The 20,246-nt window shown below is 35.1% G+C and overlaps 1 protein-coding gene and 1 long non-coding RNA gene across 2 annotated transcripts; one reads left to right on the top strand and one right to left on the bottom strand.

Annotated features, from left to right (window-relative positions):
* Positions 1-1,439: 1,439 nt before the first annotated feature.
* On the bottom strand, positions 1,440-5,354 carry LOC111921259 (MDIS1-interacting receptor like kinase 2). Its single transcript, XM_023916833.3, has 2 exons — positions 2,559-5,354; positions 1,440-2,291 (listed from the first exon to the last, which is right to left on the bottom strand). Exons 1-2 carry the CDS (start codon positions 5,350-5,352, stop codon positions 1,993-1,995), a joined length of 3,093 nt encoding a protein of 1,030 aa, XP_023772601.1. The 5' UTR covers positions 5,353-5,354; the 3' UTR covers positions 1,440-1,992.
* A 6,385-nt stretch (positions 5,355-11,739) lies between these two features.
* Positions 11,740-12,318, top strand: LOC111921332 (uncharacterized). Its single transcript, XR_002860147.2, has 2 exons — positions 11,740-11,903; positions 11,984-12,318. It is a non-coding gene; the product is annotated as an uncharacterized LOC111921332 (long non-coding RNA).
* Positions 12,319-20,246: the final 7,928 nt, after the last annotated feature.

Raw genomic sequence — 20,246 nt, forward strand, 5'->3', positions numbered from 1 at the left:
TTTCTGATATTTTAAGATCTTGATAGACCTTCACATCTTGTGGGCCAAACAAGACGTAGTTGCCTGACGATGTTAGTTGCGATACTGACAACAAGTTCTTCTTCATACCTGGCACGTGATACACATTATGTAGTGACACCATGTCAGATTTATTACCAAGCATGATCGTCGTTTTTCCAATCTGAGCAATTGGAAGTCGTGCATTGTTGGCTGTAAGTACCATGCGACTCCCTTTGTACTCCTTCACGTCTTGTAGTTTGTTCTGATCGCCAGTCATGTGATTGGAGCATCCTGAATCAATGATCCAGTCATTTTCATAGTTGATACGCTCTCCCATCATTGTCATGAGTGCCAACTCATTTTCTTCTATGGCACATAATGCCTCAGCATCCCATTCATCCTCTATTTCCTTTTTGGAAGTTACTACATTGCTTTCCACAGACTTTTTCTTTAACCAACAATCCTTGGACATGTAGCCCCACTTTCCACAGTTGTTGCAGTTGCCTTCGAACCTCCTCCCCCGAGAACTCTTATTGTCGGTCTTTTGAGATCTCCATGGTTGTGAGGTTCCTGGTTGACTCTTCCCTTTGTCAGCATTTTTGTATCCTTCTTTAGGAGGTGGCTTAAAATTCCTCCGACTTTTACTTGTGTAGAGTGCTTCTTCTTCACTCTTCAGCATGATGCCTCCCATTTGCTTAGCCATAGCTTCTTGGCTAGCCAGCAAATTCTCAAACTCTACAAGTGATGGTTGAGCGGGCCATCCTTGTACAGCAGTAACAAAGCTTCTATATTCCGGCCTCAGTCCATGGATAATGATCCTCTTCATTCGAGCTTCTGCAATGACGGATTGCGGATCTAGTTCAGTAATCTCCCGACATATCGACTTGACCTTGTGGAAATATTGAGCAATCGTCATGTCACGTTGTGAGATTGATAATAGCTCGTTCTCCAAAAGTTGTAGTCTCGTATCATTCTTCTTTGAGAAAAGCGTCACAAACGTATCCCAAGCTTCTTTCGGGGTGTTCTCATCCCGAATATGCTCCAACATCTCTTCTTCGATTGTGGTCTTCAAGGCAAACATTGTTTTGCCTGCTTTGATTTTCCATTTACGTAAAGCACCATTAACGTCTTCCTCTGGTGGCGTAGTTTCGCTTCCACCAACGACCTCCCATAGATCTTGTCCTTGTAAGTAGGACTTCATACATGTTTCCCACGTTTTGTAGTTGCTGTTGTTGAGTTTCTTGATTCCTCCGACGACTTGGAGATCACCCATCATGTTGGCAGTACCTCGGTAATACCAAACAAGCTAGTTTCGATACTAAACTTGCAGAGTCACAAACTACTCACGATACAACGAGAATCACTCGTTCTCACTATCAAGAAACCTTGCTCTGATACCAGATTGTTGAACACGACTCTTTTATATGGGAAACAACAAGACTTTTATTAAGACACTTAAGGAGAACTTACACTTTGTGAGACTACTACACACTTTGCTTTCTTTGAGGCTTTCTTGGATGGTTTGGAGCAAATGAGCTCCATACCTATTTATAGGCCTCTTAGGAAGGTTCTAGATACTAGCATACACTTACTACATACTAGATAACTCTAGAACTATCTAACATACTCTACATGCTTCCATATGTTTCTAAACGTTCTACCATGTTCTGGAGAGGTCTAGGTTGCTCCAGTGTCTTCTAGAATGATCCATATCCTTCCAGGGTCTTCCATGTCGTTCTAGAGTATTCTAGACTCTTCCGGTATATTCCAGAGTCTTCCATAGTCTTCCATAATGTTCTAGAATCTTCTAGAGCATTCTAGAACAAGCTAAAGTCTTCTAAATAATATTTGTTTTATTGGGCTAGTGATGATCTTTAACACCATTCACTGTCGTAACTGAATTCGAGGAACTGAAATGTAGTATCACAATACCATAAACTGAAACCAAATATGAAAAAACAATGCTAAATGTCGTCACTCTTAAACGACATGTTACAAATGAACCATTGCAATTTGCTGAGAAACATCATACATTGTTGGCCTCATTTTGGGGTTTGATTTCACACATCTTATTGCTAGGATCATGATGGATGTTAGAACCCTTTTTATTTCCGGGTGGGGAATCGGAAGACGATGATCCATCAAATCTTTGAGGTCTGTCTTTTTGTCCGATGCAAATGTTAGTGAAGTAACAAGATCGCCTGGATGCTCCCCTTTGATGATTTCCAATGTTAGAACTCCAAAGCTATATACATCACACTTTTCTGTAACCTTCATTGTATACGCAAGTTCTGCAAACAATATTAAAGGAATGAACCTCATTCTTAAGATTATCGTTGTATCGATTGGTGACTACAACCAGGGCAAGGCTACCACCTATAAGCAATGTGGGTCCTACGATCCATCTATTGTTTTTTTTTATTTATTTAACATTTCTATTGGAAATTTTTAGGGACCTATGTTAAAAAAGTTTGAATTTATATAGAAAAATTTCTATATGAACCATATGGTTTTTTTATTCTTACTAGCTACATCGTAGAAGGCATATAAGTAATTACCTGGTGCAATGTATCCAAAAGTTCCTGCGAGGTTACTCCGATTAGATGAGTTTTTATTCAAAATCTTGGACGTACCAAAATCTGAAACACAAGCTTCGTACTCGGAATCAAGCAAAATATTTTTGCTTGATATGTCTCGGTGAACGATTGGGGGTGAACAATCGTGATGCATATACGACAAAGCATGAGCAACACCTTTGATAATGTTCATCCTCTGCATCCAATCCAACGTTGGAGCAGCCTCATTCCTCAAGATGTCAGCTAGACTACCCCCTTGAAGATACTCATAAACCAAAAACGAGTTTTGAGCGTGTGCACAGTAGCCATGTAGTTTCACAATGTTGCGGTGCCTTATTCTTGTCAATGCTTTTATCTCATTCACAAAATCATTGTGGTTGACAATGGCCGAAGATGAGTGGAGTCGCTTCACAGCAACTACATCACCTGATGCCAACTGTGCTTTATACACACTTCCGCATCCACCTTTCCCGATGCAATATGCTCCATTGAACTCCTCAGTTGCCTTCAGGATTTCGTCATAAGTATCCCTTCCATCAAAATCTGAAATCGAAAAGAAATCTTCACGATGTTTCCCTTCCTCGACTACTAGTTGCGTTGATGATTTTCTCTTTCTCTGACTAAAGAAGATGAGCATCCCTATGAGACCACCAAGTAAAAGCCCTCCAAGAAGAGGAAGTGAAATCATCAGTGCAAGTTTGTGGTTCCGGTTGGCGCTCCCACTTGCTGATGCACATTGTTCTAAGCCAGTAACATTACCACACAAACCTTTATTCCCTTGTAATTCTTCTATCGATATATTCCTAAAGCCTATGCTATTGGGAATGGGACCTTGCAACTCATTGTACGATAGATCAATGCTCCGCAACCCATTCATTTGTTCAAAGCTTTTGGGAATATTACCAGAGAGTTTATTGTGCGAAAGATTGAGATTCTCTAAACTACTCAGACTTGAAAGTGCTGAAGGTATCTCTGCGGTGAGTGAATTGTGACTCAGATCTAGATCTGACAGCTGAATCAATTTACCTATTTGTGCTGGGATCTCATGTGTAAATTGGTTGTTACTCAAGTTTAAGTGAAAAAGTTTTGTGCAACCCCCGAGGGAAGAGGGAATGGGCCCATTCAACTTATTGGTGGACAGATCAAGGTATGAAAGTTCAGCAAATGATCCTAGTTCTGGAGGTATACCACCGGAAAGTTGGTTGTTACTTAAAACAAGTTTCCACAAGGCAGTCAAACGCCCAAATTCTTGTGGTATCTCTCCTACTAAATCATTGGAAGAAAGATCAAGTGACATTAATTGCGGAGTGTTTCCAAGAGAAGCAGGTATTTTGCCACTGACTCGATTCCCTCCCATCTCGATGTTGGTTAAATTTTTGCACTTACTCCAGTTGTTGGAGAGTTCCCCATAAAGCTTGTTGTCATTGAGGCTGATGTAATTAAGGTTTGGATAGATACCAAAGCTCTCGGAGATATTTCCAGTGAGCTGGTTACCATCAAAACGTAGCCGGATCAAGCTTGAGCAGTTGTACAAGCTTTTAGGAATTGGACCAGACAGATTATTATAACCAACAAGTAGCCTTTCAAGTTTCCCCCCATTGCAGATTTTATCCGGCAAGTTGCCAGAAAAGCTGTTCTCGCTAATCTCTATCTGAACCAACTGTAGTTTCCCTAACTCTTGTGGTATAGGACCAGAAAATTGATTATTCTGGAGATTCAAAATTTTTAAATTTTGTAGGTTACCAAACGAATTTGGAATGGAACCGTTGAGTTTATTTTCGCTCAATTCCAGAATAGAAAGGAATATCAAATTTCCTAACTCGTGCGGAAGGGGACCAGAAAGTTGGTTACTGAAGAGACGAAGAAGATTAAGGGATTTCAGTTCACCTAATGAGTGAGGAATCGGACCACTGAGCTGGTTATATTGTAGCTCCAAGCTTTCAAGTGACGCCAACTTACCTATTTCAATAGGGATTGTTCCATTCAGCTGATTATTATCTAGACGTAAGACAATTAGTTTTTTCAGATTGACAAAAGTCGTGGGGATAGACCCAGTCAGAGAGTTGTTGTACATATAAAGCCGCCTTAGATCAGAAAGATTTCCCAGTTCATAAGGAATGGGACCAGACATATTATTCCTATCGAGACCAATATAACTCAGTTTCGATAACTCACCCAAACATGTAGGAATTGAACCATAAAGATGGTTGCCGCTCAGAGCAAGCTCTGAAAGGAACTTCATCTGGCATATTGATTTTGGAATTGAACCATTAAACTGATTATTGAACAAGTGAAGGGCGACAAGTGAACTCAACTGTCCGATTTCGGGTGGGATTATTCCAGAGAAATTATTGAAAGCAAAATCAAGATAGTCAACTTTTGAAATATAACGGACTTCAGGTGGGATGATACCAGAAAAGTAGTTTAAACTAAGCTCAAAGTATGTAAGATTGGGAAACGAAGAAAATGAGAACTGATCAAGGGTACCATTTAAACCAGAAGAAGAAAGGTTCAAACCCTGTATGCTCCCATCAGCATTGCACGAAACTCCATACCAGTTGCATGGAGATACCGTTCTCTGAACAGAAGAATTGTGATGGAGATCTATCCACGAAGGTAAAAGGAGGTCACTATTTTGGCTATGGAGGGTTGCTTTCCATCTTAGGAGAGCATCAACTTCATCCGACGAACTGGAAGCTATATATAGGGTAGAGAAAACTGTTGCAACTAAGAATATGACTGAAGAGAAGGCCTTCTTGATGGTCAGAGGTGCCATGCTTTGTGGTTATGGGTTAAAGTTGTTTGGTGTAATTTATATTGGCAGGGCATTGAACAGAAAATATAAAACACATATGCGTTGACGTCATTGACTTTTGAGTAGGGCTGTCAATTCTCGACACGACACGCGACACGACCCGCGACACGACACGAAATAAATGGGTTTGGGTTGAGTTTTTCAACCCGCCAACCTGTTTATTAAACGGGTCATATATGGGTTTCTCAAAAAATAAACAGGTTGACCCGCCAACCCGTTTATATTCTTAATAAAAAAAATATTTTATTTTTAAATGTATTTATGTATCAAGTATTAATATTTAATAAGTATTACAAAAATATACCATTTATTCATAAACCATTTGACTGTTTTGACATTATGACTCGTGGTGAATGGTCTAATGTCATAAGTCGTAACCTATAAAGCTAAGTTTGTAACATGTTTCTATGAATGTTTTTAATATTCATTAGGATGTTTAAGACTTAAATATGTAAAATTCGGACCCATGAACCCAAATCTGACCCACGAACCCGCCAACTTGTGAACCCATTTAAATAAATGGGTTGGTGGGTCATATATGGGTTTATGTTCCAAACCCGCCAACCCGTGACCCGCCAACCCGTGACCTGTATATTTAAATGGGTTGTGTTTGGGTTGACATATTTTGACACGCCAACCCGCTAACCCGCGACACGCCAACCCGAACACGACACGATTGCCAGGCCTACTTTTGAGACTCGCGGTGTCTAATCTTCCACATACAAATTTTCCAGCCTGGTAGACTTTCTTATTGTTGTCACCTTCGGATGTAGGGACAGTTTGGGAGCCATACATGAAGACCAATGACTGTTGTTTATAGTCTCCTCCAAATAGTATTCAAACCCCATGTATTTCACAAGAGTTTGATTTTTACTTGGACACATCATTCGTGTGGTGTACCAAAAGGCTTCTAACCCAGCGGTATCAGGTAGTGAGTGCTCTCCCTCTGAGAGGTTGAGGGTTTAAGTCTCGTTGTGACATATGTGGAATTTGGTGTTGGTTTAGGATATATATATATATATATATATATATATATATATATATATATATATATATATATATATATATATATATATATATATATATATATATAATCCACTCCCTGCCCGAACCCAATAAAAATCCCGATAACGACCCGTTACCCGACTCGAAATGATCGGGTTTCGGGTTTCCCTGTCGGGTTCGAGCTTTTTTGCCATCCATATTTATTAGTGACCAATATTTTAGTGACGACCTAAAATTTGGTCAATAATAGCATCATTTAGTCACCATATATTAAGTCGTCACTAAATTTGGTAATCCTACAAATTTAATGACCAATACTATGTTGTCGTCACTAAATCAGTCACTAAACCGTGAATAAAATTAAGATATATGTTTTTTGATATCATAACAAGTATTAGTGACTAAAAATAATGGTCATTGTTTTAGAGGCTTAGTGACAAAAAATAATAGTCACTGCATTGGAGGTTGAATTACCAAAAATAGTGGTCACTAACTATTCGAAACCACCTAAACACTATGTGTTATGCGGATAAACTATGACCACTTAGTGGTCACTGAAATGCAAAATAAAAGACAATTTGTGACAAAAATAATGGCTACTAAATTAAAAATTAAAAAAACAATTAGTGACCAAAACTAGTGGTCACTGGCTTTAAAAAATGACAATAATATAGCGATCCCTGAAGTTGACAATTGTAAAATCCACCACTTACATACTTGTCACACTCCGAAAACCTTACGAATTTCACAATATTTTATTTAGATATTCTTTTTATTTAATTATAAATATCACCCATCTTTAATTTCTTAAAAAAATATTTCATCCACTTTGTATAGAAACATCCCTACATCACCAGGTATCTATCAACAAGACCCGACCCATGAAACTGATCCCATTAGAACATACACTATCCGACCCAACTCACAAACCTTTCAAAACCATTAAAAGAAATTAAATAAACACAAATTTTGAATCGCAACAATTAGTTCTCGTAAAATATTGACATAATTAGCCCTAAATCGACGCAGGCGCACCTCTCTTTCCGGTCCACCGACGCTCTCCACCCTCTCCGGCCTACCGTCTATGGACCTCGCTATGTCTCCAGTCTCACCCCCTCTCTATCATCTTTCACATGTCTCTTTGTTCTTTTGCGCCGTTAGATTGGAATATATCGGAGGATCCAGTGGTTGCACCTTCACAACCCTCCGATGGATCAGACGGCAACAATAGATCCTTTTGCAAGCAGCTTCTCGCCTCAGACTTAGCTCATACTGGCGTCACCATCCTCCCCGTACCATGCTCCGTCATGGCGGACATCGTTGGTCCAATTTAATCACTCGATGCTTGATGTTTATCGACCGCTACAACCACACACTGCGTGACGGATTTCTTCATTAGTCGGCACTTTTCTAATTAGAGTGCAACACAATAGCTTCGACGTACAAGTTAGTCATCTCGTAGCTTTTCTCGAAATTAGTGCTCTTTCTTTTATAGTAAGCGTAAACTCTCGACTTATCTCCATATCTTTCCTATCATCAACATCATCACCATTATTGTTTCCACAATCAGCCGTCTCTACCTAACATCAAGCATAACAATGAAAGACACAGAGTTCTGAAATCGACGGTCTTTTGTTGAAAAATGGAATAAGTCGCTCCAGGTATGAAGCTTGTAGTAGGACGGATTTTATGATTCAAACCTCATATAATCTAGGCCTTTTTTCTAAATTGGAGAATATTTAGATTAAAACTTCATATAAATTAGGTAGTTTTACTAAATTTGAAGAATTTTCTAATTAGAACTTTGTACCTTCTATAAGAAAATTTTAAGCATCTTTGTGTTATCGGTTACATTTAATCATAAGCTCATCATTTTACCATCCTTGGTAGTATGTCATATTAAAGGTTTTACCTTGCTATTTGAATTTCAGGAAGCTCTCCAAGACTTCAGCTGTTTCCACTTTATTTGAGGTTTTTATTAAATTAAGGAGAAAGGAGAATACAAACATCAGGTAATTTTCTGTATATGGCTAAAATTTATACTATATTTTGTTAGGTGGATACTCTACCCGATGCTAATCTGTTTATTTATAACACCCTTCAAGAATTTGATGATGAAGAGATTGCAATGTGTTTCAATCATTTGGAAGGAGTTTTTAGTTCTAAAGTTTTTATTGGAAAGCTAACAGGTGTTACAAAGTGCTTCGGTACTCTCGACTTATCTTATATACCCTTGAATTAGAGCAATCCTTTTGCACAAATATGTATTACATATGCTTAAAAATCATTTGAAATAGACTTTTAGCTAAATGACTAAGATGTCCTTGACCAATGTGATGTTCGTGCAGAATGTCCAAGATCCTGTTTTGTGGGGAGGGTATGAAGCGGAGAAAATGATTGTGGTAGAATACACGACCCTTGCATTTTTTTCACCAGGTGCACTTCTTGGGTTTGTGTTTAATTTTTTGTAACTATTGATCTTGCTTTAACGTGTAAATTAAACAATTATACCTAAATGCATACATGAAATATTATAGTTGACAGTATCCAATGTAATTAGCACAAATATACATAAATAAGATGCATCTGACAATCAATATCACATCTTAACTATCACACTTGTTAACTTTTACCATATTTAGGTATTCTTGGTTTAAGAAACATAGTAATTAATTGATATGATTAGCTTAAATAGGATGATTAATCCCATTTATTGTGTCAAGATTGAAATGATAAAAATTTAAGACATATGTGTATTGTCTTATCAAGTTTGTACCTAATCCAATCTACCTTACTGGACACAGATGTATTCACAGGAAACATTGGTTCTTTATTATTCCCAATTTTTCTCATAACCACTTCACATGTATGCTGCTCCCAATTCCTAATTCTTACTAATGTTTGCTTAACAGCCTTCCATCAATCACCAAATTAGATCACAATGGTTGTTAGGATATAGTGCACAAGAGATTGCATTATTTTAAGGAACTCTTGGTTTTAATGAAAATATTGCTATTTGTTTGACTCAATCAAGATGGGATAGCAACCTTGATGCTTTGGAAGAACTCTTAACCAAATCTTACACAAATGTGAGACTTAACATAAAAGAACATTTGAATTTCTTGATTTAATTTGAATTATTGATTGATTTCAGGAGGGAATAATGCCAATGGACAAGAAGTCAAAGTTTGTTGAATCTAAATATGAGAAGGTGATTGACTACTTCTACATATGTTTATAGATTGATGTAATCTTTTTATATTTTCATGGTAAAGAAGAGGCTGAATCCATCTTCTTTGAATATCATGTATAATCCTACTTTATACAAAGGTGAATATATATGTTTTTACCTTTTAGTCATTTATGTATTGTATATTATGGATTTTGTTTAAATTTGAGAACAGTTTATGCTTATCATTTTACCTTTTAGTCATTTATGTATTGTATATATCTGAATATATATATATATATATATATATATATATATATATATATATATGTGTGTGTGTGTGTGTGTGTGTGTGTGTGTTTACCTTTTAGTCATTTAAATATTTCCATGCCAATTACTTAAATGGGTTAGATGCAATAAATAACAACTAGAATCAGTGACTACTTTCTATTGTCACTAAGTTGGTAAACCAGTGACCACTTTTTATGGTCACTGAATGGAAAAATAGTGACGAATTTTATTGTTCACCGATTAGAGAAATCAGTGATGATTTTCATTGATTAGTGACAACATTGGTGACGAAACAGGTCGTCACAGATTTAGTGACCGGTATATTTTTGTCACTAATTACTGACCACTTTTATATTTTGGTCACTAATCAACTTTTGTGGCCGACCTATAGTGACGAAAAGTGACAACTAGAAGTTTGGTCACTAAATCATTTAGTGACGGCGCTTTCTATTGTTAGTGACCATTTCTTTTTCATCACTAATTGTCATTTTTTTTGTAGTGGGAGTAGACTATATATTTGTATTTGTCAGTTCAAAAAAAACACGAATTGTGTTTCTTTTGAAGATACAATTAAAATATAACTTGGATGATCAATAAATGTTTGGTTATCTTATAGACGAGTCTAATGTTTGATGTGTAAAATTACATATAGTTAGTTAAAAGTTCAAAAATTAACACACCTAAGATATGCATAATGTTCCACAATTTACTCCAATATGATGAGCCTTGGGCGGGTTCGACGTGGGCCGTCTAGAGGGTCCAAGTATCCACTGTCTTGATCTAATCAAGTATTTAAATTTATATTTATCTATATCTTTATCTTTATAAAATTTAAAAAGTAGGCCATCCAAATAAATATAGGTTAAGATATATCATTTTAAACCCCCAAAAACTCTCAATTTTCAACCAATTAATAACAACCACCCAAAAGTTTTAAATTTATTTCTTATAATTACTTAACTAAATGAATTTTCATGTTTCTCAAATTAATGTCATTTACTAATGACTTTTTATATTTCCCTTTATTTATACATATCTAGCCATATCTCTATTCTAATAAATGAGTAGTTTTAATCTTTTTTTGCCAAGTGTCACTCTAATATAACTCCTCATTAATATTATGTCATGTGTCATGTAGATATATTAAGCAACTTATTTCAAAATTCAAATTTACTTTTTATAATTATATGTTAAATTTGAAGTTATAATAACTTTAAAAAATTGATATATCTCTTAATTAATAATTTATTTAAAATAATTGATTAATAATTATAAATTTTTATTATGAAAGTTTAATTAATTTTATAACCCGTGGTTCCCACAGGGTATAAACTAGTTGCTAGTATACAAGGAAAGATTTATCTACAAAAAATACATTGACTTGTGATTCAAATATGAAAAGTTGAAGAGTTGTGAAGAGTTGAAGAAGTTTGTTTTGTTGTATAAAGAAGTAAGAATTTTGTTATGTTTCTTAACGTATCAAATATATTAATCGTATTTTAAGTTTTATGTATTGTTTTTTGTATGGTTTTATGAGTGCTTAATATGTTTTTTAAATAAAAATTTAGTGTTTTTATATATATATATATATATATATATATATATATATATATATATATATATATATATATATATATATATATATATATATATATATATATATATATATATATATATATATATATGCATGATCTACGTTCGCGGTCAATGTGACCACAAACAGACGTTTGCAAGTTGCCGCAAAATTTTAAGTTCTCATAATAACCCAACTATATATATATATATATATATATATATATATATATATATATATATATATATATATATATATATATATATATATATATATATATATATATATATATATATATATATATATATATATACCATACAAGTTTGGAAGAAATATATAAACTCACACGCACAAGAATTTGTTGCAGTGAAGAGATGGATTTCAAACTCATGTCTGTTTTTTTTTGCATCTTGTTGATTTCAAGCCTCTTCTCAATTGAAACAGAAGATTTAAAGACCTCCTCTACAACTCAAGGTATGTACGGAATAATTCTTTTGTATCTTTAATTATTGTTGATTATTTAAAGTAATCATTAAGCAGTTTTCCGTTTGAAGTGTATGTGGCCTCATGGTGCAGGAGGATCCTCATTGATCCAAACACTTATCAAGGGCCGGGATCTGGTGCACCGGACCTTGGTCAATGATTTACTCAAAATCAGGTTTTCAGCCGAGACATGGTGACTATCATTAAGCTCCAATTATTTACGTTATATATATTTGTTTATTAACGTTTCCGAAGATGACTGTAAAATCTGGTTGGCATGATGCAACATAATTGCTATGTGTATTTGTGATTATATTCGGTATACTTTATGCCTTCTGTGGAATTTGAGATGGCGGTAATTGTTATATTTGTTTTAAATTGGAAATTACTGCGTTCTGTTCTTAAACTCTTTTACTGTTATTGCGTTTTCTTAAATTTAAATGGATTGTTGTAGTGATTGTGATTCTAGATTCAAAGAAACAAATTGCTTTTTAATCAACATCATTAGTAAAAAACGACTTAAAGGTATTGACTTTGTTGGGAAAAGGTTGCACTTATTCTAGAGTTTTGTTCAATGTGAATACAAAAGAAATTTTTAGAAAAGCATTGTTTTCTTTATAAAAATAAATAAATAAATAAATAAAATAAAAATTACACTCCGACTAAAGGATATAGAGTAAATTACACGAATGGTCCCTATGGTTTAGGGTAATTTGCGCGTTTGGTCCCTAACTTATTTTTTTAACTCGGAAGGTCCCTAATGTTTGCTTTTGTTACGTGTTTGGTCCCTGTCTTACTTAAAAAGACCATTTTTGCCATTGATTTTTTAATTTTTTTAAATAAATACACCTCCAACCCCACCCCATCACCTTACCTTACAAAACCCACTATTTTTTTCTATTTAAATAATAGTCTTTTTAGTTAAGACAGGGACCAAGCGTGTAACAAACACAAACAGTAGGGACCAAGCGTGTAATAAAAACAAACAGTAGGGACCTTCCGAATTAAAATAATAAGTTAGGGACCAAGCTTGCAAATTACCCCAAACCATAGGGACCATTCGTGTAATTTACTCAAGGATATAATACATGACAGAGAAAATATATTGGTATGATTGAGGCTCGTTTTGAGCAAAATCCCTTAAAATGGATTTGAACAAAGTATGCGTTAGAGTTTTATTTCAAGAGGTGGTATTTTTCAAAAATATTTACTAATTACTAGTTGTTTTGAAAATAATTAACGAAATATAGTAAACTAATTTTGTTGCGTTTCTATCTTTCTATATCCATTTTTTGTTAATATTTTATTTACTTTCTAAAATTTTCACCTTCACAATCATTGACGCCGGCTACCTTAAAAAATTTCCGGCATTTTTTTTCTTCAGTTCGAAAAACTTAAACAAAGAAAAAATACAAATTTACAAAAACATATAATTAATAAATATAAATTAAGCCTAAAAGAAATTTAATTTGAAATTGCTAAACCAAATAGAAATGAATTATATCAAGGTCAACTAGACGAACAAACAAACAACAAAGATGAATTTGAGTCTTGAGATGAATGATTTTTGCGTTATCCAAAGTTGCTCCGGTTTGCTCCGGCTCCACCATTCACCAGGAAATGAATGACAGATGATGGAAGAAGATAACTTAGTCGTAGATGGTGTAATCAATTGAGGAGGAAGAGTCGTCGTGTGAACGGTGAGGGAGAGATACACGTGAGTTTGAAGTACGTAAGGATAAATCCTTTTTTTTATTTTATTTTATCGGCGACCGTCTACTATGGTTTGTGCAATGCAAAGCACCAAATTTCAAATATAATTATTATCTTCATATGGTCTCAGAAACCTCTAAAAATGGAAAATTCAAATACTAATGTGATTATTAATAATAATAGGGAAGTAAATAGAAATTTAAATAAATATTTGGTGCGTTATGTCCTCATCAAAACTTATCGCCTTCTTCAAGTTTAAGTTTTATCCCTTTCGTTCTCGCTGTCATTTGCTACATTATTTCTTGGTTTACGTGCATTTAAAAATTATAATGGGTAAGCCTAAGGCTTAGTGAGTTTATGATTTTCATGCATAATAAAAACAAGTGCAACAATTTATCAAATATAATTCTTTTCATTTCTTTCCACCCTGGTGATACATTAGGAAACTACCGTCATTTCCAGGGTACAAGTCCCTCCACCGGGCACAACAAATATATTTACGGCTAATTAATCAGAGCGCAAACTCTCTGCCGCGGACTGACAAATAATAATAAAACTATGTAGTTAATACACTTGTTCCCGATACATATGTCATCCACCCTTTTCACCATTTTACATGAAATAGTTAATAAAGTCTACATAAATATCTATAGTAATAACAACGGTAACATGTAATTGCAATAATATAAAAACAACTTTTCATGTAAGTAACCATAAAATTCACACGAAGCTCACCTTATTGGTTTTTATGACTTAACCAGAGCTTGTCGCGCTACCCACACCCTACATTCCACCAACAAGTAATTTTAAGGCTATAATCCTATAAAACATTCTATATTTTCATTTTGGTTCAAGCATCAACATGTATCATTCAACGACTTGTAATTAGCAATTTACGTTAATTATGATATGTGTAATAACCATTTTAGAAAATGTCATTTAGATATTATAATACTTCCCTTTACAAAAAAAGCTCTAGAATGATTAATAAATAAGTGATGTTAAAATATTTGAGGGTGTCATTCATAATATCCAAAATTATTTTGAACTATATAATTATCAAAGTGCAGTGCTAAAACCGAACTATATAATTATCAAAGTGCAGTGCTAAAACCGAACTATGTTAAAGTCTGTAACTTCAAAAGTTCAGAGACTAATGTTGTATTTTCTGAATACTTGAAAAGAAAATAATGTGTACCCCAATTTGAAAACACTTAAATAAAAAAAATGTTTCTAAGGAAAATAAACTATTAATAATAATAAATTCTTTTTTTTTTTCTAAAAGGTATGACACACGATTGACCCACATATGTACCATACTCGGTCGGATTAACTTTCTTCCACTCGGAAACTTCGTTTTTTTGTCTTTCTTTTCTGTCATTTTTAAACAACCGGAAAGCTTTGAAAAATCTTGTAAAATTAATTGTAAATCACCATTAAGCAACTCCACTTCTCGGTGACATATTATCATTAAAATTTAACAAATAAATTCACAACCATACGAATTTCAGGGTTCATTATACCAAAAGTTCCAAAATTAAGATTTTTATCAAATTGCTACTGGTTTGATCGAATTGAGACAGTAGGTTGAACCAAAATACGTTTATCATGCATATACATCTACCTAAGCTACTATATCAAGCTTAATCGCGTGATCATACCTTAATTTCAAGAGACACTTCGAAAATCTTCGAAAACTTGCACACCCCGTTTCTCTCATGATTCCTCGTCTTTTTCTTCAATTCCAATGGGTTTCTCACTCGATTTCTCAAGCTATATATAATGCCTAACTCTAAAGCTGAAGGAGCCCTCTCAGTTGCTTGAATTTTACTGCCACAATGAAGGTGACGGTTTTGGACATTAAACCTCATAACTCTCTACTAATTAACTCATTAATCCTTGAATTAATCATTTCATTAAAATAATGTAATCTAATTACATATATATTTATATATTTTAAATTTGAGTTATCACAAACTTCCCTTCTTAGAAAAAATTTGTCCTCGGAATTTGAGTTAAGCAAATAAATGAGAGTATTTAGTCTTTATATCTCGCTCGGTTTCTCATGTCACATGTGGACCTTTATGATACTTCCACTGAACTTTCACCAGTGGTATCTCCACACTCCTTAACTTCCTGACATTTCGATCTATAATTACGACAGGCTCTTCCATATAATGTACCTTCTCATCAACTATAATTTCTTGAAGTGGAACTTCCATGGCATCATCCACTAGACACTTCTTTAGATTAGAGACGTGGAATGTGATATGAATTCCCTGCATTTCCCTTGGTAGCTCCAATCGATAGGCCACCTCTCCAACCCGTTCCTTTATTATGAAGGGTCCAACATAGCGAGGACTTAACTTCCCTCGCTTACCAACACGCACAACACCCTTCCATGGGGACACTTTTAACATAACTTTATCACCAACCCGAAACACTATTGGCTTTCTTTGCTTGTCTACATAACTTTTCTGCCGATCCTGAGCAACCTTAATGTTATCCCTAATCGCCTGGATTTTGTCGGTAGTTTGTTGAACAAGTTCAGGTCCAACCAACTGTTTCTCCCCCACCTCATTCCAACATAATGGAGTTCTACACTTGCTACCGTACAGTGCCTCATATGGTGTGACTTTTATACTCGTGTGGTAGGTACTGTTATATGCAAACTCAATTAACGACAAATGAGTTTCCCAAGACCCTCCAAAATCAATAACACACGACCATAACATGTATTTCAAGGTCTGTATTGTCTGTTCACTTCGCTCATCTGTTTGTGTATGGTATGTTGTGCTCAATAATACTCGAGTACCCATTTCTCGTTGGAAGCTACCCCAAAATGTCAACGTAAAGCGACTATCCTGATCTAAAACAATAGATAATGGAACTCCATGCAGTTTCACTATCTCTCCAACGTTTCATTTGAATCAAAGTTCGACAGTGGCTTTGGAAAACACTCTTTGCTATTTAGTTCAAGTTTTATACTTGAAATTGTAGTTACAGACTTCTCCAAGTATGAGACTATTGGATTAAGGTGTCTAAGCCAATAACTAAATTGGTATATTCTTGTAATTAGAAACAAAGTCATTTTTGGGTTTCCCTCTTAACTAGAACTTTATTAGAATGACAATTATAGAGAGAATGGTGATTTATTAGTTTATTATATTATTAATAAACTAATTGGAAATTATGAGGAAATGATTTGTTAATATATTATATGATTAATATATTAACTGGAAATAGATAGTTGATTTGTTAATTTATTATGTGTTTAATAAATTAATATGAGATCAATAATTAAACAATTGATTTGTTAATTTATAAGGTTAATAAATTAATAAAAAATCAACTAGAATGAATTAACTATTAATCAGAATTAATCTGGAATTAATTTGAGATTAATTGGAATTAATTAAAGGTGCAAGTGGTGAATTGTAATTGTTCAATATTTGAACCAAATAGACAATTCTAGAACCATCCAATAGAGGACGGTTTTGGGAGCCTCTTTGGGGTTTCCACGGGCCTCTTGGATGCATATATGGAAAGGATTTGGATTGGGATTAAATTCATTCAAATATTGTTTGGTCCCTAAGTTACCTAAACTATAAGTAGAACCCTTGGGGCACTCCAATTCATGCATATTCTTTCCTAGAAGCTTATGAACTAAATTCTATTGCTTCTCCTCTCTCCTTAATTCTCTTCTAGTTCTAGGGTTTGCGTGTGAGCCATTAGATGCATCATACCTTTGGTGCAAGCTTTCCAAGCTCTTCAAAGGAAGGATTAAAGTGGTTTAATTACTACAACAAATCAAAGGTATGCAACCCTAATTCTTGTGTTTTGATTATACTAGGTTTTTCAATTAGGGTTCATGTTAGTTTTTGTTGTTCATAGTATGTTGCATTCAAAGTATATGACATAGATGATTTAGGTTGCATGTGCCCTTAAGTGTTAAGTGAAATTCTGCAAGCATATAGTTCTTGTAACCTATAAAACCCATCAGTTTGGATCCTTAAATGCTTGAGAGTAAGTTTTAGAAATAGAGGAGGAGGAGTCAACATGAAGTTTGAGTTTTTGTATAGCCTTGAAAATGCTCCATTTGCTACAAGTTTGCATTGGATGTTAGGTGTGAATAGGGGAAGGAGAAGAAGGAGGAGTGGCATGAGTTTGAGTACCGCTAGGAGAAGGAGAAGAGGATGCATTCGGGATAGCCCTTATTGGTGACATAAGAAGTGTCGTTAATGTAGGAACAAAATCCATATGAGATGCTACATATGAGGAAGCTACATTGGTAGGATAAAACATAGATGGAGAGATAGTCTTGTGAGGAGATCATGTCTCAACGGAGGGCGGGCTGTCATGCAAAGGTGGTGGAGACTTGTCTATAGGGGAGTTGTGACATGATCAAGGAAAGAGTAGGATGGAGGAGAGTTAGGTGTCACAGACCCAAAAGGAAAAACCAATTCGTCAAAGACAACATGCTGGGCCAGAATAATTTGTTTAGTATGAAGATTAGGACCCCGATATCCTTTGTGGCTTGTAGGATAGCCAAGAAAGATGCAAAGAGTGGGTTTGGGAGATAACTTGTGAGGAGTGACAATATGAGGAAAGCATAGACGCTTGTACATGCATAAGTGAGAATATGATGGTTGTTTCTAAAAGAGTCTATGAAACAGAGTGTCATTTTGTAAGGTGGTGGGAAGGATATTTAATAAGTATGTTGCCATGTGAAGAGCTTTAACCCAATACAGTGGTGGAAGATCGTCATGAAATAAGAGAGTGCGCATGAGATTGTTTATTCTGTGAAGCATGCATTCAAATTTTCCCTTTTGTTAAGAGGTATGAGAGCATGAGGAACGCATGTGAATGTCGTGTTCCACAAATAGAGAGTGAAATTAAGTTTTTGTTGTTGTATTCATTATTGTTGTCACACTGAAAAATATTTGATATCAGTTTTAAATTGATTTTTGACATATGATCGAAAGTGTAAAAAATTAGTGAAAATATCAAAGAGGATAGACCCAAAGAAAATGAGACATGGACATGAAATTAAATGATTATCAGCTAAATGTTGGAAGACATGATGATCGGGGTGACCGGTATGTTGGTGCCAAAGAAATAGAGACATGGAGATGAAGGCTTGAGGAGTCAGAGTGGTGACAAGGTAGAGGTCATTGGTGCTATCACATTGCATGAGAATTTGTTTTGTTTGAAAATCCTTCACAAAAAAACAAAAGGGTCAAATTTAATAGCACATATATTTTCATTATTGAGACGACAAACATAAATAAGATTTTTAATAATTGGCGAGTGATCAAAATGTTTTTAAGGTGTAAAGTAAGATAAGGATTTGGTTGAGAAAGGATGGTATTACCGACTTCTGAGATAGGAATTGAGGATCCTTCACCACTAAAATAGATGAAGATGAATTAATAATTTTATCAGACATAGACTTGAGTATACCTACATCAGCATGAAGATGAGAAGTGGTGCTAGTGTCCATGTACCAGTCACCGTGTCCAGGGTAATTTAAGGACATGGTGTTGAACATCTCGGGAAGTAAGGTGGCCTGTTGAGGCATGGATGCATGATGATTAATGTTGAAAGCTTGTTGGGGAAAAGCTTATGGAGTTGTTAGGGACCCAAAGGTTGATTACACTAATCCAAAAATATGGTGATGGGTTGGATTCTATCGAGGCCCACCTGGCAGAGGTTGTTGTTGGGCTACAGGCAAGGCAGGAGTGGGGAGAAGGCCCGGTTGTGGAGCTGTTTGATACAAGCCAAAAGCCCAACATGATGGGTTTGTATCACGAGAAGATTGGTGACCATTTTGATGGCGTTGTTATAGTTGTCCTCCAAGGTATGGTTGCGGACCACGACAACCTCGTCCACCATGGTTGTTTCGACCCCCACGTCCACCACAAAATCCACCACATTGATTATTGTTGTGATAAGAGGATTTGATGGTGAGCACAGTGGGAGATGAAGTATGATCCGAGTGAGTAATGGAAGATTGGCGATATTCATCCTAAATCGTTTTTTGTTCCTAACATACAAGAATAGATCGGACCTCCAAAAAAGAAGGAATTGGTTTTTTATGAGAAATGGTGATGGCAATATATCTATAATTTTTATGCAAACCATTCAACATGTATCCAACAAGATTAATGTTTGGTACCTCAAAGTCCATATTTTCGAGAAGATCAACCAAAGATTTTACCCGGTTGCATTAATCAGTCGTGGACAAATCGCCCATTGTGATATTACGGAGCTCATTTTGTAGGTGAATAACCTTATTTTCCGTGTTATCATGGAAGAAATTTTCAATATTTTGCCAAATTTCATATGTTGTGCATTTTTCTTAAAGTCCAAGTAGAGAAGAGATGTTGTAAGAGAACCATATAACCAAGATTTAATGATAGGATCCAACCTTTTCCATTCTTCAAAATCGATGGAGATGACTGACTTGTCGTTGGTAGCAGGAGTGGATGGTTTGGGAGTGTCGATAGGAGGTTGAAGATGATTTACCACCCCATATCCAATATAGTGGATCTCAAATAATTTGCGCTAGACGTCGTAATTCATGTGGTCCAACTCAAGATCAAGCGAAACAACATGTTT

This window comes from Lactuca sativa, chromosome 9, assembly GCF_002870075.4.
Source record: "Lactuca sativa cultivar Salinas chromosome 9, Lsat_Salinas_v11, whole genome shotgun sequence".
Taxonomy (NCBI): domain Eukaryota; kingdom Viridiplantae; phylum Streptophyta; class Magnoliopsida; order Asterales; family Asteraceae; genus Lactuca; species Lactuca sativa.